This window comes from Syngnathus floridae, chromosome 14, assembly GCF_059516105.1.
Source record: "Syngnathus floridae isolate MCC-2025c chromosome 14, RoL_Sflo_1.0, whole genome shotgun sequence".
In the NCBI taxonomy this organism is placed as follows: Eukaryota; Metazoa; Chordata; class Actinopteri; order Syngnathiformes; family Syngnathidae; genus Syngnathus; species Syngnathus floridae.
The window spans coordinates 7,851,093-7,875,226 of NC_142426.1; the positions used below are offsets into that span (position 1 = coordinate 7,851,093).

At 46.9% G+C, this 24,134-nt stretch overlaps 2 protein-coding genes and 2 long non-coding RNA genes across 9 annotated transcripts in view; 1 reads left to right on the forward strand and 3 right to left on the reverse strand.

Moving 5' to 3' along the window:
- Positions 1 to 662: 662 nt before the first annotated feature.
- LOC148387474 (uncharacterized) lies at positions 663 to 5,470 on the forward strand. Its single transcript, XR_015862501.1, has 7 exons — positions 663 to 915; positions 1,027 to 1,084; positions 1,165 to 1,620; positions 1,908 to 2,019; positions 2,119 to 3,279; positions 3,345 to 4,531; positions 4,606 to 5,470. It is a non-coding gene; the product is annotated as an uncharacterized LOC148387474 (long non-coding RNA).
- Positions 5,471 to 10,777: 5,307 nt separating this feature from the next.
- Positions 10,778 to 13,587, reverse strand: LOC148387475 (uncharacterized). Its single transcript, XM_088396538.1, has 3 exons — positions 13,546 to 13,587; positions 11,402 to 13,436; positions 10,778 to 11,144 (listed from the first exon to the last, which is right to left on the reverse strand). Exons 1-2 carry the CDS (start codon positions 13,585 to 13,587, stop codon positions 11,496 to 11,498), a joined length of 1,983 nt encoding a protein of 660 aa, XP_088252664.1. The 3' UTR covers positions 10,778 to 11,144; positions 11,402 to 11,495.
- A 1,135-nt stretch (positions 13,588 to 14,722) lies between these two features.
- On the reverse strand, positions 14,723 to 17,477 carry LOC148387476 (uncharacterized). 2 transcript variants are annotated; one of them, XR_015862754.1, is made up of 6 exons: positions 17,395 to 17,477; positions 17,234 to 17,279; positions 17,065 to 17,153; positions 16,287 to 16,398; positions 15,048 to 16,186; positions 14,723 to 14,982 (listed from the first exon to the last, which is right to left on the reverse strand). It is a non-coding gene; the product is annotated as an uncharacterized LOC148387476 (long non-coding RNA). The 2 variants fall into 2 exon arrangements; XR_015862753.1 differs by having other exon boundaries at positions 16,691 to 17,153.
- A 1,746-nt stretch (positions 17,478 to 19,223) lies between these two features.
- Positions 19,224 to 24,134, reverse strand: part of LOC148387477 (collagen alpha-1(XI) chain-like) — a 98,361-nt gene continuing 93,450 nt past the window's right edge. For all 5 annotated transcript variants that reach the window (XM_088397133.1, XM_088397132.1, XM_088397134.1 and 2 more), the window contains 21 exons: positions 24,028 to 24,081; positions 23,899 to 23,952; positions 23,765 to 23,818; positions 23,630 to 23,683; positions 23,424 to 23,531; positions 23,288 to 23,341; positions 23,080 to 23,133; positions 22,951 to 23,004; positions 22,643 to 22,696; positions 22,308 to 22,415; positions 22,154 to 22,207; positions 22,032 to 22,085; positions 21,813 to 21,920; positions 21,686 to 21,739; positions 21,563 to 21,598; positions 21,416 to 21,469; positions 20,937 to 21,189; positions 20,748 to 20,860; positions 20,600 to 20,668; positions 20,280 to 20,513; positions 19,224 to 20,138 (listed from right to left, as the gene is read on the reverse strand). In XM_088397133.1, coding sequence (XP_088253259.1) covers positions 19,992 to 20,138; positions 20,280 to 20,513; positions 20,600 to 20,668; positions 20,748 to 20,860; positions 20,937 to 21,189; positions 21,416 to 21,469; positions 21,563 to 21,598; positions 21,686 to 21,739; positions 21,813 to 21,920; positions 22,032 to 22,085; positions 22,154 to 22,207; positions 22,308 to 22,415; positions 22,643 to 22,696; positions 22,951 to 23,004; positions 23,080 to 23,133; positions 23,288 to 23,341; positions 23,424 to 23,531; positions 23,630 to 23,683; positions 23,765 to 23,818; positions 23,899 to 23,952; positions 24,028 to 24,081 — 1,824 coding nt within the window. In that variant the 3' untranslated portion in view covers positions 19,224 to 19,991. The remainder of the gene's footprint in view (positions 20,139 to 20,279; positions 20,514 to 20,599; positions 20,669 to 20,747; positions 20,861 to 20,936; positions 21,190 to 21,415; positions 21,470 to 21,562; positions 21,599 to 21,685; positions 21,740 to 21,812; positions 21,921 to 22,031; positions 22,086 to 22,153; positions 22,208 to 22,307; positions 22,416 to 22,642; positions 22,697 to 22,950; positions 23,005 to 23,079; positions 23,134 to 23,287; positions 23,342 to 23,423; positions 23,532 to 23,629; positions 23,684 to 23,764; positions 23,819 to 23,898; positions 23,953 to 24,027; positions 24,082 to 24,134) is intronic.

The window sequence follows — 24,134 nt, forward strand, 5'->3', positions numbered from 1 at the left end:
TCACTTCCTCTGATATTTTTTAACTTACCGTAATTTTCGGACTGTAAGTCGCACCCGAGTATAAGTGAGCAGCAGGGGGGGGGCCCCGTTTCAACCCCTTACACTGAGTGCCAAGCAGGGAAGAAATGGGTACCATTGTTATAGTCACTGGTATGACTCGGCAGGGGTTTGAACCCACAACCTCCCAGTCTCAGGGCGGACACTCTCCTCTTAGGCCACTGAGCTGGTAAACACTTGTGTCGTAGTATAACACTTATAGTCGTTTTTAAATAACGTGTATACCTATAATACGCCTAAATATTGTTATCCAATATATCTACTGCAATTTCACATTAGATTGCTGGTTTGAAATTTGCTTTTGATATTATTATTTTTAATAAACATTTATGTTAAAACGTGTCTGGCGTCTTATTCCTTGTTTTTATATTCGCCAATTAAAACATAAAAATCAGACATTTTATATGACAATATGTGTAGGTACACTACACGAGGTTAAAAAAAAATTTAATTGCACAACAAAAGCACGTTTACAAATATACAATACAAATATACTCGATACAAATATTTTCATTTGATTGAAGGCAATGGCGTTAACCACTCGACCAGAACCTGCTCGGGAACCAAAGGAGATTTGGTCATATTGATAGGGTATCCTCCATCCAAACATGTTCGGTGTTGAAAGTTTCAACGGATAGTCCGAAGCAAGCCTTTCCACAGTAGTCACCATGACAGGCGACCACCTGGTGGCGTCAGTGTGCCGAGCGCCGTTGGACGATCAGGAGAAGAAGATTTGAATCGACGGATGTGACGTCAGGGCTTTAGGTCAATTGAAGTCAGGTGTGCTTGCTCAAGGGGAGTTATCATATGCAGGTGCCACCGGGCGCGGGCCGGCGGCGGCGGTGGACGGTTTCTCAGGTAAGCGAGCATGCTAGCAAATGTTTGTCGTCTCCTGCCGTTTCTCACGACGGCACGCTTTGTTGCTTTTTCTCACAAGCCTTTTTTTAAAATTTATTTTGTTTGTCGCAGGATTGTCGTACTCTCGTGACTCGGCAACGTCACGTCCACCGCGACGGTGGGCCTGGAGGTAAATTGTAGGCCGCAGGCCATTTAGCCCGTGAGCAAATGTTTGCAGTTTCTTACGATGCCATTTATTATTTCTTGCAGGATTTTCGCTGTCTAGGGAGTGCTTGAGGTTTCGGCACGGCACGACACGGCACGCCACAATCCACTTTGCGTCGCGTCGCGTCGTTGCGCGTTTTGGTGGTATTTTAAATGTCTTTCGCGGTTGTTTTTTTTCATGCTGGCCAGCATTTGTTTCATTCGTCTGTCTGTAGACGGTTCGTATATGACGCCGCCGATAAGCGCGTGTTTGTCTGACTATAGGAAATGTTAGTTTGACTCTAGTCAACTTAACCATTTTTTTATTATTTTATATGATGCGTGTGCCATTTCCGTGTCATGCAAACTGGTGAATGCAACGTATATGTTACGTCATGTCCAAATCGGATCAAATCCATTCAAAGATGGCGCCCGCCCGCTCTCGTTCCGTTACGCAACAAACATTTGCCCGGGTTATTTTCTCCCGTCTTGGACGCCGCCAACCTGGATCATCTGTCCAATGTGAGGGGAGTTGATGAATGATGAAATTAAAATATGAATTATAATCCTGAATAATTATCATAATTTACTACAATGTGATGATTATATATTTTTTCAAATGTAAAACTCTACTTAGAATGTATCATTCAAATATGAACTATAATTTTGATCAATTATCGTAACTTACTACAATATATTTTTTTTCAAATGTAAAACTCCTAGTATGTATAATTGTTGGTAAAAAATCATGCCTTTGGTACTCGACTCAATGTCTATTTTTGTTGCAATCATTTGCTTGTCTTTTGTAGCACTAAAAACTGCCGCCCAGCCAGCATCCTTCTATACAAAGCAAGCAGGAGGCTCTTGAAGGAGCCCTTTCAGTGATGTTGAGGACACTGAGGAAGAGTAGTCCTAAATCAGGTGAAAACCTGTTTTTGTCAAGTTTCAATTCCCAACACACAATGGTTGTCGAGTTTTAGCTTCCCAGCACACAATTAATGGCTGTCTGTGTTTTTGTAGGCTGCAAGAGGAGCCGAATGGGATAATTCCATATGAAAAGGCACAATGGCCTATCCAAAGGAGCGATGGCCTATCCAAAGGAGCGATGGCCTATCCAAAGGAGCAATGGCCTATCCAAAGGAGCAATGGCCTATCCAAAGGAGCCATGGCCTATCCAAAGGAGCCATGGCCTATCCAAAGGAGCCATGGCCTATCCAAAGGAGCCATGGCCTATCCAAAGGAGCCATGGCCTATCCAAAGGAGCCATGGCCTATCCAAAGGAGCAATGGCCTATCCAAAGGAGCAATGGCCATATGCAAAGGAGCAAAGGAGCAATGGCCATATGCAAAGGAGCAATGGCCATATGCAAAGGAGCAAAGGAGCAATGGCCATATCAAGTCAAGAATCAAGCATCGCGCTGCAAAAGTCGACGTGTGCGGATCATGTGCCAAGGAGGGGGCAGTGTGGTTGCCTTTGGTTATGGGTGCACGACGGAAAGGTTGCAGGTGTGGACAGTGTTTAGGGCCCTGATGGTTGGTCTTGCTTTCGAGGTGCGCTGTGGTTGTGGCTGGTCTGGATCCAGCGTTGTCTTGTGCTTGGTTGCCATTGACGGCCCACTTGGGGGAGGACGTGGTTCCGGGGATGGACACAAAACTGAACTTTGACGTAGAGCTGAATGTCCAATTTTGCCATACAACTTGTACCATTGTGCATTTTTTTCTAACCTGCCACTGTCGTAGTTGCTGCGTTCTTTGTTCTTTCCTCTCGGTGTAGGGTGGCGTCGGAGCGAGCCGATCCCGAATGTCCAATTTTGCAATTTGACTTGTGACATTTTCTTTTTCTAACCTACCACTGTTGCACTTCCTCTAACCCTAACCTACCACTGTGGTACTTGTGTTCTTTGTTCTCCCCTAGGTGTTGGAGCGAGACAGTCACGTTGTGTCTTTTTCTAACCTAGCACTGTCGTGCTTGATCGAAGCCTAACGTACCACTGTGCGTCCTTTGTTCTCTAGGTGTAGGGGGCGGTGTTGGGGCGAGCCGGTCCACGGTGAAGACTTAATGATGTGAGCAGCGCCCAACTCATTGCATGTTCTACCTTTTGCAGGCCGGATGCAAAAGGGGGGTGCATGGCCCGATTCGACCCGGTGACCGTCACCAAGAGTACCTAACCGCTGTGATCAAGTAAGCAAGTGACCTACAACTTGGGGTGCTCTTTGAGTTTCTAACATTTGTTTCTGTTTGTGCAGATGGCGACCGGGACGCGACACGATCTGCTCAGAGGTGGACGGACCGCTGTGGCATCGCTCTGAAGTAGCAGAGTTCTGAGGGAGACCCGCTTCCCTGGAGGCGTCCACCTGCGCAGCTTCAGCATGTGAAATGGACTTTTTTCTTTTCTTTTTAGTTCACGCCGGTGGTGTCCAAATGTCTGTTTGAGGGCTGCATACTGAATCAAATTGAGAATTCTTTGACACAAATTCATTCAATCAATCACAAAATGTTGCCATTCATATTTTGTGCTACAAAGCAGTGTTGCGTTCATTCGTGTGGTGTGTTGATCAAGTTGGCCCGAGGCTACCATTTGGACACCAATGGTGACGTGTGTGTAGGGCTGCACCTGGATTGGAAAACCGTCATATGGTGGTGTAGGTCGTTGACATGCACTTTAGGAAAACAAAGATTTTTTTTCTATTCATGTGGCAAATGAAACATGTTTTCTGGCCTCCTAACTATTCGTAATGTAATTAGAAGATAAGTCATTGATGCAAGTTAAAGTTAACTGGTCTAAGTGATGTCATTGGGATCAAATAGTTCCTCTCCATCCTAGAATTTTGCACAACTTTGCTCAATGCTGTGGTCTGGCCCAATACTGCCATATCGTTGGTATTCCAAAATGTTGTGCAGCCCTCATTGAGTGCCAAACGCGCAGCGGCGGCAAGCGACTGCAAGCGACTGCAAGCGCAAGCGACCGCGCAGCGACGGCAAGCACAAGCGACCGCGCAGCGACGGCAAGCGCAAGCGACCGCGCAGCGACGGCAAGCGCAAGCGACCGCGCAGCGACGGCAAGCGCAAGCGACCGCGCAGCGACGGCAAGCGCAAGCGACGGCAAGCGCAAGCGACGGCAAGCGCAAGCGACGGCAAGCGCAAGCGACGGCAAGCGCAAGCGACGGCAAGCGCAAGCGACGGCAAGCGCAAGCGACGGCAAGCGCAAGCGACGGCAAGCGCAAGCGACGGCAAGCGCAAGCGACGGCGCAGCGAGACTTTTGTGCTTGTCTTGCAAGGTGGAAGAGACGATGTATGAAACGAAGAGCCGGTGGACGGAGGCCACCAGACCCGCGATTGGTGAGCGGGGTGCAAAGGAAGGAATCACCCAAAGAAAGCAGTCGCCAAGTGTTGAAGAGGAGCCTGATGCATGACTGATCAAGGCTGGCCAGAGGTGGTGACATGGCAATCCAATATGCAACGCACTTGTTAGTTTTAATTTGATTTCCTTATTTGTCTGCCGTTCAGGGTTGCCGGGGCGGCGGATGGGACGAGCGCCAGCCTGCACCCAGAGGGACTGGGCTGCACCCACAAGACCAGGGAGGGGGCAGGTCATGAGTACGTTGACAGATGTGAGCCGCATGCAACTGAGTGCCGTTTGTCTTTTTGCACTTGTGCGAGGCGGAAGACGAGTCCAACACCGGCCGGAGCAGACCCGGACCTTGGCCCGTGATGAGCGGCCCACACGAGACTGATGGGTGCAGATGCAGCCAGCGTTTTGGGGGAGTATGACTTTTTCTTTTGTGCTTTCCCTACCCCTGTCGGTTTGAATAGGGTAACTAGTAGCACGCACGGGCACTTGGGTTGCTGTGACCCTCTAGATACGAATCGGCAAAGTAGACACCCCCTCCCTGCCCCCCTCCCTCCCTCTCTCGCTCTCTTTCTCCAACGCGCCCGGCAGTTCCTGCATGGCCTGGTGCACTCAGGGTGGAACGTGGCTATACCTTGCCCTTTGTGGAATACCAGGGTATAATGTCTGCCAGACTGGGTCCCAGTGTCGTCGACGGTGTCGAGGACAAGGAGATTCTCCGTGACACTGTCCGTGAGGTCACGTTTTCCTCTTTTGTTTCCACTCGGGGCCAAGCCAGCTCTACTCAGGGGGAACTGGCCGGTTGCGCTTAAGTGCGCACCAAAGCCTCTTCTCATCTCCTCTCTCTCTCTCTCTCTCTCCCTCCCTCCCTCCCTCCCTCCCTCCCTTTTTGTAAGGGGTTAAACATTTCATAACCCGGATCGCTCCAATGCGGGAGGGCCGTATGAGACATGCGCCAGCCCGTGCGTGCCGCTAGTTACCTGATTCAAACTTACCTTAGTCAAGGTTGGGGGGGGGGGGGGGGGGAGGGGTTGGTAGTGAAATTTTTCCCCTTGCAAAAACCACCACAATATGTCTGCCTTTCAGGATTGCTGGGGCACTGGATCTGATGAGTGCCTGCACAGAGAGGGACTGGACAGGACCGCGAGACCAGAGGGTAATAATAAAAAACTTTATTTGTAGAGCACCTTTCATACAAGAAATGCAGCTCAAAGCACTTAACAACAAAGAAAGAAATTATAAGCATTGAATTCTTCATATAGGAACAGACATAAAAAGAAAACAAAACCATTCATGTGTACATACGCTATTAATAAAGGGAGCTTAAAATAGGAGCATGCTTTAATAGACAGGTAATGAGTACGTCCACAGAAGTGAACCGCATGCAACAGAGTGCCGTTTTTCTTTTTGCACTGGCACGAGGTGGAGGATGAGTCCAAACGTCGAATACCGGCCGGGGGGGAGCCAACCTTCGCCCGTGATGAGCGGCCGACATGAGACGGACGGGTGCGGATGCGGCGAGGGCAAAGCGCCCAGCCAGCATTTAAGGAGAGTATGACTTTGTTTTTTTCTTTTGTCCTTTCTTTCCTTCCCTCTCTCCCTCCCTCCACTTTTTCACTGGGTGTGCACACTGGCTATCTGCATGATGCCTCTTTCTTTCTCTCTCAGCGCCGCGTCATTTTGCAACATTGTTGTTTTACTGTTGTATTTTTAATCATGAAATGAACTGTTTGTACTGTAATTGTGTGTGTACCACTGAACTGCAATTAAACTGTGAACTGAATTCAAGTGGTCCATTTTAAACATTGGCATTGGCAGTCTATCGTGCATACAAACTGGAATCATTTGAGACATTCTCAATGACAAGACAATTGTAAAGTTAGGCTGAAACAAAATTGACTTGTTAAATATGCAGTGTCAGGCTTTCTATTTTATTTTTTTTAACTACACAAAGAAAAGCTGGATGCATTCTAAATTGTTGACAAAAGCCAAGTGGCCAGACACCCATAGATGCAAACGACAAGTGTACAAACGGTCTCTGTTGCGATCAGTAAGTCATCTTTGGCAACCCTGCTTTAAAATGGCCACCGAACTCAGAATCTTGCAGAATGTTGGTACATTCTTCTGTACGAGTAAAAGCTGTTTTAATGTGGTCAGAGCCATTTTTTGGTTTGTTTTGAATCGTCATGCATCATGTGGGCATTCTTGTGAATAAAATCAACAGTGGTGTGTTTGCTTCCTGTTGGTGGTCTTGTAAATAAAGTCAACTTTGGTGTCAGTCATCATTCACGATGTGCCTCAATCGATGGTGCATCTCTTGAATGTGAAACTTCTTGCATGTTTTGTTACAGGGCTTGATGTCTTCATTGGCTGTCTGACTACAAGAAAGGCTGTTGCTGTCCAGTCCAGGTTGCTGCTATAGTCAATTGAATTTATAAACATAGCATGTAACTTCCAGGACCTTAGCTTTCAATTCAAAGCAGAGTTGCGTAACTACACGGCCAGCCTCGGCACATGTACTGGGTGGTACCACCCAGTTCAGAGTGAAGTAAAGGCCAGAGTGTTTTTCATACCGGCATCCTTATGAAATTGACCATATCAGAAAGGCTAGATGAATTCCAAGTGCTGCCACCGAGTAGCAGCATATTTGCCTCAGCCTGTCTGATGCTGGGTCAATGTGATGCACCTTTTGTTGTTTTGCCCACAACCTAAGAAATAAAGAAGTACTGCCGTTATCTCGCCAATGTGCATGTGTGTTGAAAGTACAAAACAAACTCATTTGCTTGATAGACGTCTAAACCACATGCTAGATATTTGCCTCAACCTGTCTGATGCTCTGTTTAACTCTACGTGATAATTTTTAATCATTTTAATTTTTAAGTACGTTACAAATGATAGGCGCCCCAATTAGACAGCTGGGTCAATGTGACCCGTCTTTTGCGGTTTGTTCTGCCCAAAGCAACCTAACAAATACACATAAATACTGCCGCTAAAAAAAACTTACTAAAGTTTAAAAAAGTTACTGATTATGTATTTGCTCCAAGGAGGGAGTTTTGACAAACGTCACCTCCTTCATAGTGGTCGCAGGCGTCACTGGGAGGAGGCGGCGCAGGCAGCAGGGGGCGCAGGCGGCGCAGGCAGCAGGGGTGGGGAATCGAACCCTGGATCTCAGGTGTTCGAGCGCAGCGACGGAGCCACTCGCCAAGCGTGACGAGCTCGGCAGTGACCCCGCTTTCACTTCGAGTCATTCTTATACGTTCAGTATTGCGCTCCGCGCGCGCTGGGTAAGTACAAAAGAGAACTGGCGGCCGCCAGCTGCTGTGTCGCACTGGCCGACAGGTTCGTGACACGGCCTCATGCCTCGTACAACCCTGGTTCGATCCCAGTGGTGGGAACTTTCTCTGGCCCACTTTTGTAAGCGTCTGAATACATGCGTATAGGTTGCATGTCGACGCATTTATTTATGTGTAAACGCCCAGTGTGGCCCCGCCCGCAAGTGGGAGGGGCGATGCAGCTGGCCCCGCCCCCATCGAAATGGCCCCGCCCCCTGCCCTACAAAAAGACAGTAGGGTAGGGGGCGGGGCGAAGCCCCTGCCCTACAAAAAGACAGTAGGGTAGGGGGCGGGGCGAAGCCCCTGCCCTACAAAAAGACAGTAGGGTAGGGGGCGGGGCGAAGCCCCGCCCCCTACCCTACTGTCTTTATATACAGTATATATATATATATATATATACAGTATATATATATATATATATATATATATATATATACAGTATATATATATATATACAGTATATATATATATATATATATATATATATATATATATATATATATATATACAGTATATATATATATATATATATATATATATATATATATATATATATATATATATATATATATATATACTGTATATATATATACTGTATATATATATACTGTATATATATATACTGTATATATATACTGTATATATATATACAGTATATATATACTGTATATATATACTGTATATATATATATATATATACACAGTATATATATATATACAGTATATATATATATATATATATATACTGTATATATATATATACAGTATATATATATACTGTATATATATATATATATATATACTGTATATATATATACAGTATATATATATACAGTATATATATATACAGTATATATATATACAGTATATATATATATATATATATATATATATATATATATATATATATATATATATACTGTATATATATATACTGTATATATATATACTGTATATAAAGACAGTAGGGTAGGGGGCGGGGCTTCGCCCCGCCCCCTACCCTACTGTCTTTTTGTAGGGCAGGGGCTTCGCCCCGCCCCCTACCCTACTGTCTTTTTGTAGGGCAGGGGCTTCGCCCCGCCCCCTACCCTACTGTCTTTTTGTAGGGCAGGGGGCGGGGCCATTTCGATGGGGGCGGGGCCAGCTGCATCGCCCCGCCTGCAGGTGGGCGGGGCCACACTGGGCGTTTACACATAAATAAATGCGTCGACATGCAACCTATATGCATGTATTCAGACGCTTACAAAAGTGGGCCGGAGAAAGTTCCCACCACTGGGATCGAACCAGGGCTGTACGGGGCATGAGGCCGTATCACGAACCGGTCGGCCAGCGTGACATGGCAGCTGGTGGCCGCCAGTTCTCTTTTGTACTTACCCAGCGCGCGCGGAGCGCAATACTGAAGGTATAAGAATGACTCGAAGTGAAAGCGGGGTCACTGCCGAGCTCGCCACGCTTGGCGAGTGGCTCCGTCGCTGCGCTCGAACACCTGAGATCCAGGGTTCGATTCCCCACCCCTGCTGCATGCGCCGCCTGCGCCCCCTGCCGCCTGCGCCGCCTGCGCCCCCCACGCTACCTGCTGTCTACACCGCGCTGCGAAGCACAAAACAATGCGCAGACTATGAAGGAGGTGACGTTTGTCAATACTGCCTCCTTGGAGCAAATATATAATCAATAACTTTTTTTTAACTTTTTGTAACTTAATATTCTAGGCTGTTCTAAAACATCATCTGGTATGCTTGATACACATTAGAGGTGTAAAAAAAAAAAAACATTCCGTCATTTACTTCATATGGTGTACCGGCACAAAAGTTTGCAGTGCTGAGGACATGAGGAGACCTAGAAAGAAGCATTGCTTGGTTTGTAAGTTTATTATGCAAATGAATTTGCTTTGTACATTTTAGAGACATGCACATCGACGAGATAGCGGCAGTACCTATGCGTATTTGTTAGGTTGCTTTGGGCAAAACAAACCGCAAAAGACGGGTCACATTGACCCAGCTGTCTAATTAGGGCGCCTACAATTTGTAATGTAGTTGTTTCAAGTTAAAAATTATTGCATACAGTTCAATAGAGTGTCAGACAGGTTGAGGCAAATATTGTGTATTAGGTTGACCCAGCACCAGACAGCTTGAGGTAAATATGCTGCCACCCGGTGGTAGCACTTGGAATTCATCTAGCCTTTCTGATATGGTCAATTTCATGAGGATGCTGGTATTAAGACGACCACTCTGGCCTTCACTTTACTCTGAACTGGGTGATACCACCCAGTACATGTACCGAGGCTGGCCGTGTAGTTAAGAAACTGTGCTTTGAATGGAAAGCCAAGGTCCTAAACATTACACGCTATGTTTACACATTCAATTGACCTCAGCAACAACCTGGACTGTAGAGAAACAGCCTTCTTTGTAGTCAGCCAATGGGGACGCCCAGCCCTGCAACAAAACGTGCAAGAAGTTTCACATTCAAGAGATGCACCATCGATTGAGGCACATCGCGAATGATGACTGACACCAAAGTTGACTTTATTTACAAGACCACCAACAGGAAGCAAACACACCACTGTTGATTTTATTCACAAGAATGCCCACATGATGCATGACGATTCAAAACAAACCAAAAAATGGCTCCGACGAGATTAAAATACCTGCTTTTACTCGTACAGAAAAATGTACCAACATTCTGCAAGATTCTGAGTTCGGTAGCCATTTTAAACCAGGGTTGCCAAAGATGACTTATTGATCGCAAAAGACACCATTTGTACGCTTGTCGTTTGCATCTATGGGTGTCTGGCTACTTGGCTTTTGTCAACAATTTAGAATGCATGCAGCTTTTCTTTGTGTAGTAAAAAAATATAAAAAGCCTGACACTGCATAATTAACAAGACAATTTGGTTTGAGACTAACTTTACAAATGTCTTGTCATTGAGAATGTCTCAAATGATTTCAGTTTGTATGCACAATAGACTGCCCATGCCAATGTTTAAAATGGACCACTTGAATTCAGTTCACAGTTTAATTCAGGTTCAGAGGTACACCCACACACAATTACAGTACAAACAGTTCACTTCATGTATTTAAAAAACACAATAACAATAAAACAACAATATTGCAAAATGACGCAGCGCTGAGAAAGAGAGGCCTCATGCAAACGGCCAGTGTGCACACCCAGTGAAAAAGTGGAGGGAGGGAGGGAAAGAAAGAAAGCACAAAAGGAAAAACAGTCATACTCCCCTTAAATGCTGGCTGGGCGCTCTGCCCTCGCCGCATCCGCACCCGTCCGTCTCGTGTTGGCCGCTCATCACGGGCGAAGGTTGGCTCCCCCCCGGCCGGTATTTGACGTTTGGACTCCTCCTCCGCCTCGTGCCACTGCAAAAAGAAAAACGGCACTCTGTTGCACGCGGTGCACTTCTGTGGACGTACTTATTACCTGTCTATTAAAGCTTGCTCCTATTTTAAGCTGCCTTTATTAATTGCGTATGCATACATGAATGTTTTTGTTTTCTTTTTATGTCTGTTCCTATATGAAGAATTCAATGCTTATAATTTCTTTCTTTGTTGTTAAGTGCTTTGAGCTGCATTTCTTGTATGAATGGTGCTCTACAAATAAAGTTTTTTATTATTACCCTCTGGTCTCGCGGTCCTGTCCAGTCCCTCTGTGCAGGCACTCGTCCGATCCACCGCCCCAGCCATCCTGAAAGGCAGACATATTGTGGTGGTTTAGGCAAGGGGAAAAATTTCACTAGCACCCCCCCAACCTTGACTAAGGTAAGGCTTAGGGTTAGGCTTGCTCTTGCTGTGGTTAGGGTTAGGGTTTGTGTTAGGCTTAGGCTTGCTTTTGCTGTGCTGAGGCTTAGGGTTAGGCTTGCTCTTGCTGTGGTTAGGGTTAGGGTTTGTGTTAGGCTTAGGCTTGCTTTTGCTGTGCTGAGGCTTAGGGTTAGGCTTGCTCTTGCTGTGGTTAGGGTTAGGGTTTGTGTTAGGCTTAGGCTTGCTTTTGCTGTGCTGAGGCTTAGGGTTAGGCTTGCTCTTGCTGTGGTTAGGGTTAGGGTTTGTGTTAGGCTTAGGCTGGCTTTTGCTGTGCTGAGGCTTAGGGTTAGGCTTGCTCTTGCTGTGGTTAGGGTTAGGGTTTGTGTTAGGCTTAGGCTTGCTTTTGCTGTGCTGAGGCTTAGGGTTAGGCTTGCTCTTGCTGTGGTTAGGGTTAGGGTTTGTGTTAGGCTTAGGCTGGCTTTTGCTGTGCTGAGGCTTAGGGTTAGGCTTGCTCTTGCTGTGGTTAGGGTTAGGGTTTGTGTTAGGCTTAGGCTTGCTTTTGCTGTGCTTAGGCTTAGGGTTAGGCTTGCTCTTGCTGTGGTTAGGGTTAGGGTTTGTGTTAGGCTTAGGCTTGCTTTTGCTGTGCTGAGGCTTAGGGTTAGGCTTGCTCTTGCTGTGGTTAGGGTTAGGGTTTGTGTTCGGCTTAGGCTGGCTTTTGCTGTGCTGAGGCTTAGGCTTGCTCTTGCTGTGGTTAGGGTTAGGGTTTGTGTTAGGCTTAGGCTTGCTTTTGCTGTGCTGAGGCTTAGGGTTAGGCTTGCTCTTGCTGTGTTTAGGGTTAGGGTTTGTGTTAGGCTTAGGCTTGCTTTTGCTGTGCTGAGGCTTAGGGTTAGGCTTGCTCTTGCTGTGGTTAGGGTTAGGGTTTGTGTTACGCTTAGGCTGGCTTTTGCTGTGCTGAGGCTTAGGGTTAGGCTTGCTCTTGCTGTGGTTAGGGTTAGGGTTAGGGTTTGTGTTAGGCTTAGGCTGGCTTTTGCTGTGCTTAGGCTTAGGGTTAGGCTTGCTCTTGCTGTGGTTAGGGTTAGGGTTAGGGTTTGTGTTAGGCTTAGGCTTGCTTTTGCTGTGCTGAGGCTTAGGGTTAGGCTTGCTCTTGCTGTGGTTAGGGTTAGGGTTTGTGTTAGGCTTAGGCTGGCTTTTGCTGTGCTGAGGCTTAGGGTTAGGCTTGCTCTGGTTAGGGTTAGGGTTTGTGTTAGGCTTAGGCTTGCTTTTGCTGTGCTGAGGCTTAGGGTTAGGCTTGCTCTTGCTGTGGTTAGGGTTAGGGTTTGTGTTAGGCTTAGGCTTGCTTTTGCTGTGCTGAGGCTTAGGGTTAGGCTTGCTCTTGCTGTGGTTAGGGTTAGGGTTAGGGTTAGGGTTTGTGTTAGGCTTAGGCTGGCTTTTGCTGTGCTGAGGCTTAGGGTTAGGCTTGCTCTTGCTGTGGTTAGGGTTAGGGTTTGTGTTAGGCTTAGGCTTGCTTTTGCTGTGCTGAGGCTTAGGGTTAGGCTTGCTCTTGCTGTGGTTAGGGTTAGGGTTTGTGTTAGGCTTAGGCTTGCTTTTGCTGTGCTGAGGCTTAGGGTTAGGCTTGCTCTTGCTGTGGTTAGGGTTAGGGTTTGTGTTAGGCTTAGGCTTGCTTTTGCTGTGCTGAGGCTTAGGGTTAGGCTTGCTCTTGCTGTGGTTAGGGTTTGTGTTAGGCTTAGGCTTGCTTTTGCTGTGCTGAGGCTTAGGGTTAGGCTTGCTCTTGCTGTGGTTAGGGTTTGTGTTAGGCTTAGGCTTGCTTTTGCTGTGCACGTTCCACCCTGAGCGCACCAGGCCATACAGGTACTGCCGGGCACATTGGAGAAAGAGAGCGAGAGAGGGGGTGGCAGGGAGAGAGGCAGGGGCTGTCTACTATGTCAATTTGTATCTAGAGGGTCACAGCAACCCAATTGCCCGTGCGTGCTACTAGTTACCCTATTCAAACAGACAGGGGTAGGGAATGCACAAAAGAAGAAACAAAGTCATACTCCCCTGAAACGCTGGCCTCATCTGCACCCATCAGTCTCGTGTGGGCCGCTCGTCACGGGCCAAGGTCCGGGTCTGCTCCGGCCGGTGTTGGACTCGTCTTCCGCCTCGCACAAGTGCAAAAAGACAAACGGCACTCAGTTGCATGCGGCTCACATCTGTCAACGTACTCATGACCTGCCCCCTCCCTGGTCTTGTGGGTGCAGCCCAGTCCCTCTGGGTGCAGGCTGGCGCTCGTCCCATCCGCCGCCCCGGCAACCCTGAATGGCAGACAAATGAGGAAATGAAATTAAAACTAACAAGTGCGTTGCATATTGGATTGCCATGTCACCGCCTCTGGCCAGCCTTGGCCAGTCATGCATCAGGCTCCTCTTCAACACTTGGCGACTGCTTTCTTTGGGTGATTCCTTCCTTTGCACCCCGCTCACCAATTGCGGGTCTGGTGGCCTTCGTTTCATACATCGTCTCTTCCACCTTGCAAGACAAGCACAAAAGTCTCGCTGCGTCGTCGCTTGCGCTTGCCGTCGCTTGCGCGGTCGCTTGCGCGGTCGCTTGCGCTTGCCGTCGCTTGCGCGGTCGCTTGCGGTTGCCGTCGCTGCGCGGTCGCTTGCGCTTGCCGTCGCTGCGCGGTCGCTTGCGCTTGCCGTCGCTGCGCGGTCGCTTGCGCTTGCCGTCGCTGCGCGGTCGCTTGCGCTTGCCGTCGCTGCGCGGTCGCTTGCGCTTGCCGTCGCTTGGGCTTGCCGTCGCTGCGCGTTTGGCACTCAATGAGGGCTGCACAACATTTTGGAATACCAACGATATGGCAGTATTGGGCCAGACCACAGCATTGAGCAAAGTTGTGCAAAATTCTAGGATGGAGAGGAACTATTTGATCGCAATGACATCACTTAGACCAGTTAACTTTAACTTGCATCAATGACTTGTTATCTTCTAAACTCATTACAAATAGTTAGGAGGCCAGAAAACATGTTTCATTTGCCACATGAATAGAAAAAAATCTTTGTTTTCCTAAAGTGCATGTCAACGACCTATACCACCATATGACGGTTTTCCAATCCAGGTGCAGCCCTACACACACACGTCACCATTGGTGTCCAAATGGTAGCCTCGGGCCAACTTGATCAACACACCACACGAATGAACGCAACACTACTCTGTAGCACAAAATATGAATGGCAACATTTTGTGATTGATTGAATGAATTTGTGTCAAAGAATTCTCAATTTGATTCAGTATGCAGCCCTCAAACAGACATTTGGACACCGCCGGTGTGAACTAAAAAGAAAAGAAAAAAACCATTTCACATGCTGAAGCTGCGCAGGTCGACGCCTCCAGGGAAGCGGGTCTCCCTCAGAACTCTGCTACTTCAGAGCGATGCCACAGCGGTCCGTCCACCTCTGAGCAGATCGTGTCGCGTCCCGGTCGCCATCTGCACAAACAGAAACAAATGTTAGAAACTCAAAGAGCACCCCAAGTTGTAGGTCACTTGCTTACTTGATCACAGCGGTTAGGTACTCTTGGTGACGGTCACCGGGTCGAATCGGGCCATGCACCCCCCTTTTGCGTCCGGCCTGCAAAAGGTAGAACACGCTATGAGTTGGGCGCTGCTCACATCATTAAGTCTTCACCGTGGACCGGCTCGCCCCAACACCGCCCCCTACACCTAGAGAACAAAGGACGCACAGTGGTACATTAGGCTTCGATCAAGCACGACAGTGCTAGGTTAGAAAAAGACACAACGTGACTGTCTCGCTCCAACACCTAGGGGAGAACAAAGAACACAAGTACCACAGTGGTAGGTTAGGGTTAGAGGAAGTGCAACAGTGGTAGGTTAGAAAAGGAAAATGTCACAAGTCAAATTGCAAAATTGGACATTCGGGATCGGCTCGCTCCGACGCCACCCTACACCGAGGGGAAAGAACAAAGAACGCAGCAACTACGACAGTGGCAGGTTAGAAAAAGATACACAATGGTACAAGTCGTATGGCAAAATTGGACATTCAGCTCCACGTCAAAGTTCAGTTTTGTGTCCATCCACGGAACCACGTCCTCCCCTAAGTGGGCCGTCAATGGCAACCAAGCACAAGACAACGCTGGATCCAGACCAGCCACAACCACAGCGCACCTCGAAAGCAAGACCAACCATCAGAGCCCTAAACACTGTCCACACCTGCAACCTTTCCGTCGTGCACCCATAACCAAAGGCAACCACACTGCCCCCTCCTGGGCACATGATCCGCACACGTCGACTTTTGCAGCGCGATGCTTGATTCTTGACTTGATATGGCCATTGCTCCTTTGCACATGGCCATTGCTCCTTTGCTCCTTTGCACATGGCCATTGCTCCTTTGCTCCTTTGCATATGGCCATTGCTCCTTTGCTCCTTTGCATATGGCCATTGCTCCTTTGCTCCTTTGCATATGGCCATGGCTCCTTTGGATAGGCCATGGCTCCTTTGGATAGGCCATGGCTCCTTTGGATAGGCCATGGCTCCTTTGGATAGGCCATGGCTCCTTTGGATAGGCCATGGCTTCTTTGGATAGGCCATGGCTCCTTTGGATAGGCCATGGCTCCTTTGGATAGGCCATTGTGCCTTTTCATATGGAATTGTCCCATTCGGCTCCTCTTGCAGCCTACAAAAACACAGACAGCCATTAATTGTGTGCTGGGAAGCTAAAACTCGACAACCATTGTGTGTTGGGAAGTTGAAACTTGACAAAAACAGGTTTTCACCTGATTTAGGACTACTCTTCCTCAGTGTCCTCAACATCACTGAAAGTGCTCCTTCAAGAGCCTCCTGCTTGCTTTGTATAGAAGGATGCTGGCTGGGCGGCAGTTTTTAGTGCTACAAAAGACAAGCAAATGATTGCAACAAAAATAGACATTGAGTCGAGTGCCAATGGCATGATTTTTTACCAACAACTATACATACTAGGAGTTTTACATTTGAAAAAAAATATTATATTGTAGTAAGTTATGATAATTGATCAAAATTATAGTTCATCTTTGAATTTGATACATTCTAAGTAGAGTTTTACATTTGAAAAAATATATAATCATCACATTTTAGTAAATTATGATAATTATTCAGGATTATAATTCATATTTTAATTTCATCATTCATCAACTCCCCTCACATTGGACAGATGATCCAGGTTGGCGGCGTCCAAGACGGGAGAAAATAACCCGGGCAAATGTTTGTTGCGTAACGGAACGAGAGCGGGCGGGCGCCATCTTTGAATGGATTTGGTCCGATTTGGACATGACGTGACATATACGTTGCATTCACCAGTTTGCATTCACCAGTTTGCATGACACGGAAATGGCACACGCATCATATAAAATAATTAAAAAAATGGTTAAGTTGACTAGAGTCAAACTAACATTTCCTATAGTCAGACAAACACGCGCTTATCGGCGGCGTCATTTACGAACCGTCTACAGACAGACGAATGAAAAAAAATGCTGGCCAGCATGAAAAAAAAACAACCGCGAAAGACATTTAAAATACCACCAAAACGCGCAACGACGCGACGCGACGCAAAGTGGATTGTGGCGTGCCGTGCCGAAACCTCAAGCACTCCCTAGACAGCGAAAATCCTGCAAGAAATAATAAATGGCATCGTAAGAAACTGCAAATATTTGCTCACGGGCTAAATGGCCTGCGGCCTACAATTTACCTCCAGGCCCACCGTCGCGGTGGAGAGTCACGAGAGTACGACAATCCTGCGACAAACAAAATAAATTTAAAAAAAAAAAAGGCTTGTGAGAAAAAGCAACAAAGCGTGCCGTCGTGAGAAACGGCAGGAGATGACAAACATTTGCTAGCATGCTCGCTTACCTGAGAAACCGTCCGCCGCCGACCCGCGCTCGGTGGTACCTGCATATGATAACGCCCCTTGAGCGAGCACACCTGTCTTCAATTGACCTAAAGCCCTGACGTCACATCCGTCGACTCAAATCTTCTTCTCCTGATCGTCCAACGGCGCTCGGCACACTGACGCCACCAGGTGGTCGCCTGTCATGGTGACTACTGTGGAAAGGGTTGCTTCGGACTATCCGTTGAAACTTTCAACACCGAACATGTTTGGATGGAGGATACCCTATCAATATGACCAAGTCTCCTTTGGTTTCCGAGCAGGCTCTGGTCGAGTGGTTAACGCCATTGCCTTCAATCAAATGAAAATATTTGTATCGAGAGTTCATCCTAAAATGAATTGTTCTTGCAAAAATTCTGCCGCCGTTGCAGTGCTCCCGTGGACTCATTTTCAAGTCAGTTGCTAAGAAACACCACACCGTTGCACAGAGACAATTCTTGAGTCATATCAAATCAATGATTTTCAAACGGGTCCACCACAAGTTTTTCCCTCATGGCTACAAAGATCTTTAGATCTTTTCGAGGGAATCTTGGGAAACATGTTGGAACGCGGCCCCGAGGACTAGAGCTTGACACCTGTGACCTTTGACCATGATATTGCCCTCATAAAGTGGCCTGTTATTAGGTACACTTGAAAAGGGCGGTGTACCTAATGGAGTGTCCTTGTGACATCACAGATCAAACAGCCAATCAGAAAGTGGGGGGGAGGGCGGTTGTGACACCTTTCACTTTAAGTTAAGCTTTGGCCATGATTTTTCCCTAATGAAGTGGCCTGTTATTAGGTACACCTGAAAATGGCGGTGTACCTAATGGAGTGTCCAAGTGACGTCACGGATCAAACAGCCAATCAGAAAGTGGGGGTGAGGGTGGGTGTGGCATTTTTCACTTTCAAATCAAATCAATTTTTATTTGCCAAGTTTGAGCATTCGTTTGAACGAATCTAACTCTAACCCTAGCTTTAAACCCTACTTTAAAACCCTAAGTCTCTTCGCCCCGCCCACTACACGTTTGGATTTCACCCCGCCCCCTAGGGATTGGGCGTGATCCATTGGTTTGCGCTGCCAACTTGGGGGCGGGGCCACTTTATGTACATAATACATGTACACATAAATACTTGCATTTGTTTGCATACAAAAGGAGGTTCCAATTCTGAAAGTACCACTGAGTACATGCTCACATCAGAGATCGAACCATGTTCTTACCGAGCAAGCGCCCATGACAACAACCACTCGGCTATCTCGACCTGCCGTCTGCAGTCTTTTGTATTAGTGATGTGTATTCCAGTTTTAAGTGAACCGAATCTTTAGAATCGGTTCACTCAAAAGATTTGTTCAAAAGAATCGTTCACCAAATCGTTCGCTACACTTTATTTTTTTACCTCGTGTAGTGTACCTATTGAAGTGTCCATGAAGTGTACCTAATCACAGGCCACTTCATTAGGGAAAAAGCTTAAGATAAAGTGAAAAGTGCGATTTGTTGAACGATTTGTTTGAACGAATCTTTCGTGTGAACTGATTCTAAAGATTCAGTTCACTTATAATAATTGGAATGCACATTACTAGCCTCCGCTTTGCGACGGTGCGTCCAAGCCAAGAGGCAGCTGCCCGCTCGTGCGCAGCCCGACGCCCATCACCGGCGAGAAGACCGTCGGTCAGAGAGACACGGGGTCCTCGACTTGCGATATTTATTGGTTACGAACGGCGCAGGCTCAGTTAATAAAATAATAAAAGATAACATTCACAGGCTTGTATTCTTTATCCCTGGTGGGAAAAAAACTGACCAATATTAACATCCAGTTTCAGAATCCAGTTTTAATATTTTTAAAAGGCACACAATAAGTCAACAAGGCTTTTTGGGTGGTAAATTAACACCAAAGAACATTTCTTCTTGCAAAAAAATGTATTCTAGAACAAACAACTATGGCCCACGTTTGTTTGAGGTATACAGAATAAGAACTTTTGGAAAATATTTATATTACTTTTTATTATGGCTCAACTTCCCAATAAGTCAATAAAAAATACTATGTCTTTTGTGTTGCACTTTTGCCTGCTGTCATAATTTTATTTACAAACTTTTTGATACTTACAAATTTGTTCAAACGTGCTGTACGTCCGGGTTGGATAATTTCTTAACACTTTAACAGGGAACAAAATTTATGAGCTGGGACACATGCAAAGTCTCTTAATGGTGGTGGATTCAGAAAGGCACAATATTGTACAAAATAATAATAATTATTATAATAATTACAGTTTCATCAAAAAGCATTTTGTGTAGCACCTTGAGTGTTTTGCGCAAACGCACATCTGTGGTCGAGCGCGTCCGCCCACCACGCCATCAAAAGTCCTTTTTTTAATTTTCTCTGACTAACTTCTCAGTCATGTGATTGCTACCCCACGGAGGGTTGCCACGACGACACTCGCCACATCTTTCATCTTCTTTGCTTTGCGCCGTCCGACCCTGTCCGTCAGTGGGGGGAGGGGAGGGACGGCAGGGGGGCAAGGGGCTTAAGGTGGGAGGCAGGGGTTGGGAGGGGTTTCAGAGAGGGAGGAGGGGGCAGGGGTCTAGCCGAGGAAGCAGACGGGGCCGACTTCAAAGCCGAACCTCTGGTTAGAGTCGCCAAAGTCGTTGAGCATGACGTCCAGGATGGGCAGCTGGTCGATGCGAGGGGTGTTGATCTCCAAAACCGTCTTGGAGTAGCCCTGCTTGGACTGCACACACCACATGTCAACGTTAGCCTCTCTCATTTGAAATTCAAATTTGGTTTGAAAGTTTATTTTTCAATTACAGTTGTTACCAATTGAAATGACAGATGTTAGCAATTGAATATTGTTTTGTTGTGGAGGACTTACAGCGCAGCCGTCGAGGAGCGGCTTGATGAAGGGACTGTTGTCGTATGACATCTCCTCGTCGTTGGAGCCCAGGAAGCGCAGAGCCTTATCGTAGCTGTCGGTCTTGGCGTCGTACCACGCCGCCGACTGGTGGCACACGTAGGAAAAGTTCTGGCGTGCCGATGAGCTCAGAAGCTTCAGGAAGGTCATCTGCACTGCGTTAATACTGTTGTCGGCCACGTCCATGTAGTTGAGCTGCACGGCGAGGAGGAGGATCAAGTCAATGCCGGATAATGCTAACATGCTGCTATTTCTGAAGAGAGTCTACAAGTTTGACTTACAATCTTTCCACGTTTGAATTCACTGAACCAGGAACCAGGTGTCTCCTTGGGCCAATTGGATATTCTGACCTGCGGAGAACAACGAGAACACGCGCCGACGGTCACTGCGATGTCTTCACACTGCGGCGCGTTCCGTTCCGACACTCACCCCTGAGGACTTCTTGTCTGGGTTGATACACGTCTCGCCGCCCGCCGTAAAGTTGCAGAACACTTTAATGGCATCTCCGATGCAGCCCTGGTTGGGATCGATCCAGTATTCACCTGATGGGGGGGCAAGCATGAAGATGAAGAAAAAAAACTCACTATATTGGCAAAATATATTGATGCTAATGCCTACCATCAGGGAAGTCAGGCTGGCTGAGGCGCAGGTCGTTGCAGGTGCGGGCGGGGTTGTCGGCGGTACCCAGAGGGAACTTCATGCGCTCGATGTCCTGCTTGAGGTTGTTGAGGGAGCCAAAAACGTCCTCCATAGCCAGGCCGTCAACGCTGTAGTCGTCCGCCGCCTCGTCCGCCTGCTCCTCGGCATGCCGCTTGTTCTTCCTTGACGCGTGCTGGATTGGCAGCGACTGGATGATGTCGCCTGCTGGGCCCTGCGGGGCACAAGAAAAACGTTTGGTGTTTTTGCTGTTAGAACAGTTGATGTCAAATGCTAAGAGTAATGCTAATTATTTTGTCCAGCATATTTTTTCCAGCATTTGTCCAGGGACTATGATTTGCATCCGAAGAGTTGAGTGAAGACTGATTTCTTAATTTCTTGTGCTAGCTCATTAGTTTTTTTTTTTTTTTTTTTGACACATTAAAACAAGAGAAACTTACAGGAGGTCCAGGTGGTCCCATCACTCCAGGGTCTCCTTTTTGACCTGCTCCACCCTGAAGGCAAAAAAAAAAGCAACATCACAAACACTTTAAAAATAATCCATTACCTGCAATGACGAATTAGTGATTGTTTAAATCTCAACTTACGTTTGATCCCTTGGAGCCTTTTTGTCCATGAGCTCCCTGGTAAAAATAAAAATAAAGCAGTTGAGATGAGAGAATATGAAGGTAGAAAAGGGTAAGAATAAAATGTACAAAAATACAACTTACAGGAATACCGGGAGGACCAGGAGGACCAAGAGGACCTTGAGGACCCACAATACCCTAAGGGTAGACACAAAAGCATAAATTAGAATGTGATAACATTGTTTGAGAAGTCAATCTAATATGAACTCACAGCTTCACCCTTGCCACCACCAAGTCCCTGCGGTCCAGGCAGACCTCTGTCTCCCTTCTCTCCAAAATCTCCAGGCGGTCCGATGAGACCGATGAGACCGGGGTGACCCTGTCCGTGAACGAATCAAAACAAACTTACTGAATAAAATAAAACAACTCCATACAATGTGTCAATTATTCTTTCTCATGGGATTAGCGATACTAAGCATTAGCATCTTACCTTCTCTCCCTTGAATCCAGAGGCGCCTTTCATACCAGGAAGTCCAGGTGGTCCCTGTGGACAGTTACGATGATGAGTGGAAAAAAAAAACAACCTGCATTGAGCTATTTTTAAAAACTTACAAGAGGTCCAGGAGGTCCATCTTTTCCAGAAGCACCAGGAAGTCCTTGCTCACCCTAAGATGAAATAATATAGCATGTGCATCAGATGCGGATAACATTAACAGTTTAATACTCATCACAACCAGTCTTTCATAAATCAAAACTCAAGACTCACAACAGGGCCAGGGATTCCTCGAAGACCCTCGGCACCAGCCTTTCCGGCGGGCCCCTGGGCTCCCACAGGACCGGTCTTTCCAGGAGGTCCTTCGGCTCCAGCTTCTCCCTGTGGGGGAAAAAAAAGAGTGTTAATGTGGTAAAGGCATTGTTTTTAGGCATATCGAATAATATTGTGAGAATTGATTAAATACTAACAGTAGGCATGCTAACAGTAGGCATGCTAACATTGCGAGATCTTAGTAGACAGCGGGCTAAAATTGTCAGGTATTATTTCTAACAAGGACTGATCAAATGCGAATAGGCATTTATTTTGCTCTTAAATCCACATTTTACCTTGGATCCCTTCTCTCCTTGTCGTCCTTCCTGTCCTGCTGGTCCAATGGGTCCCTTCAGGGGGACAAACACGCACACAATTATTGATGCCGCTGTCATTTAATCCAATGCCGGCTCGTGCGAGCGGTGACCTTGAAAGAGATTTCCCATTATGTTCTAAACATGCTAAAAGCTAAAAGCTGTCCTAACCGCCTCAGGTCATCAGCACCCTTGTGTCGTCATGTGCTATTAGGGCCATCATCAAACATGTGCATGCATTGGCACACATTGAAATTCAACATGGCCTATTTTTAAAATTGTCTCCTCACCCGTTTGCCAGGAGGTCCTGGTACGCCGGCCTCGCCAGAAGGACCTGGGGGACCCTAAATAGAGTAAGAAAAAAATTGTAACCTACTGTAACATGTTGATAATTTATCTTCAGACATGTCACAACATACCTGTTGACCGGCCTCCCCATCGTCTCCCTTGTCACCTCCTAAACCGTCAAGGCCCTAAATGAGACATTTTCCAAACATTCAAATCAGTGCAAATTTCTTGCTCCGCAAAATACATGGTGCAGAATAATGAGTCATGACGACATTGGTGCTTAAGCAAACACCACCGCCTAGATTATTACGGATAAATTAGAAATTATTTAATACTTACAGCGGCACCGGGTTCACCAGGGGGACCAGGATCTCCTGGGAAGCCAGCAGGGCCCTGCAGAGACAGTGAAAAAATGACTCAGCATTTTAACTTGGAAAAATTATTGATGTGGTGATGTCGAACAAGTTGCACATACAGCGTTACCCTTGGGACCATCATCTCCAGGTGGTCCGCGGGCCCCGGCGGGTCCTGCAGCTCCAGGAGGTCCAGCTTCTCCCTTCTCTCCGGTCTCTCCTCGGAGGCCCTGAACAAGAAAAACACACACCAAAGGGTCATACTGATACTTCAACACCATTTACAATATCTCAGATGACATTCGAATTTGGTGTGGAAAGGACTTACGACTGAACCTGGCTCTCCGTGTGGTCCTGGGTTGCCGGCCTCTCCAGTTTCTCCCTGTTGAACGAAAAGCAAGAATTGGTCTTATTGGATTGTACACCCTCATGATATAACACAATACGTGGAAAACCTGCTCACCTTCTCACCGACAGCTCCTGGTCCTCCAATTCCACCGGAGGGGCCTTGAGCTCCCTGTGGATGAAGCATACTTTACAGTGAAGCAATAAGAGCAATACAAGTGTTGACATTTACAACAGAGAAAACAAACTTACACTGGCTCCACCTGGTCCCTGGGGGCCACGAGGGCCTGGTGGTCCAGGAGGACCCTGTTAAAAGACAGGCATTTACATCATTATTATTATTATGAAATACAAAAATGCATTTCATTCTCAAACACTCACCATGGCTCCAACGTCTCCGTTCTCTCCCTTCTCGCCTGGAGGGCCGGGCAAACCCTGGAAGAGGTGAGAGTCGTTTGTTAGAGAAGTGTAGGGCAATAAAAAAAATC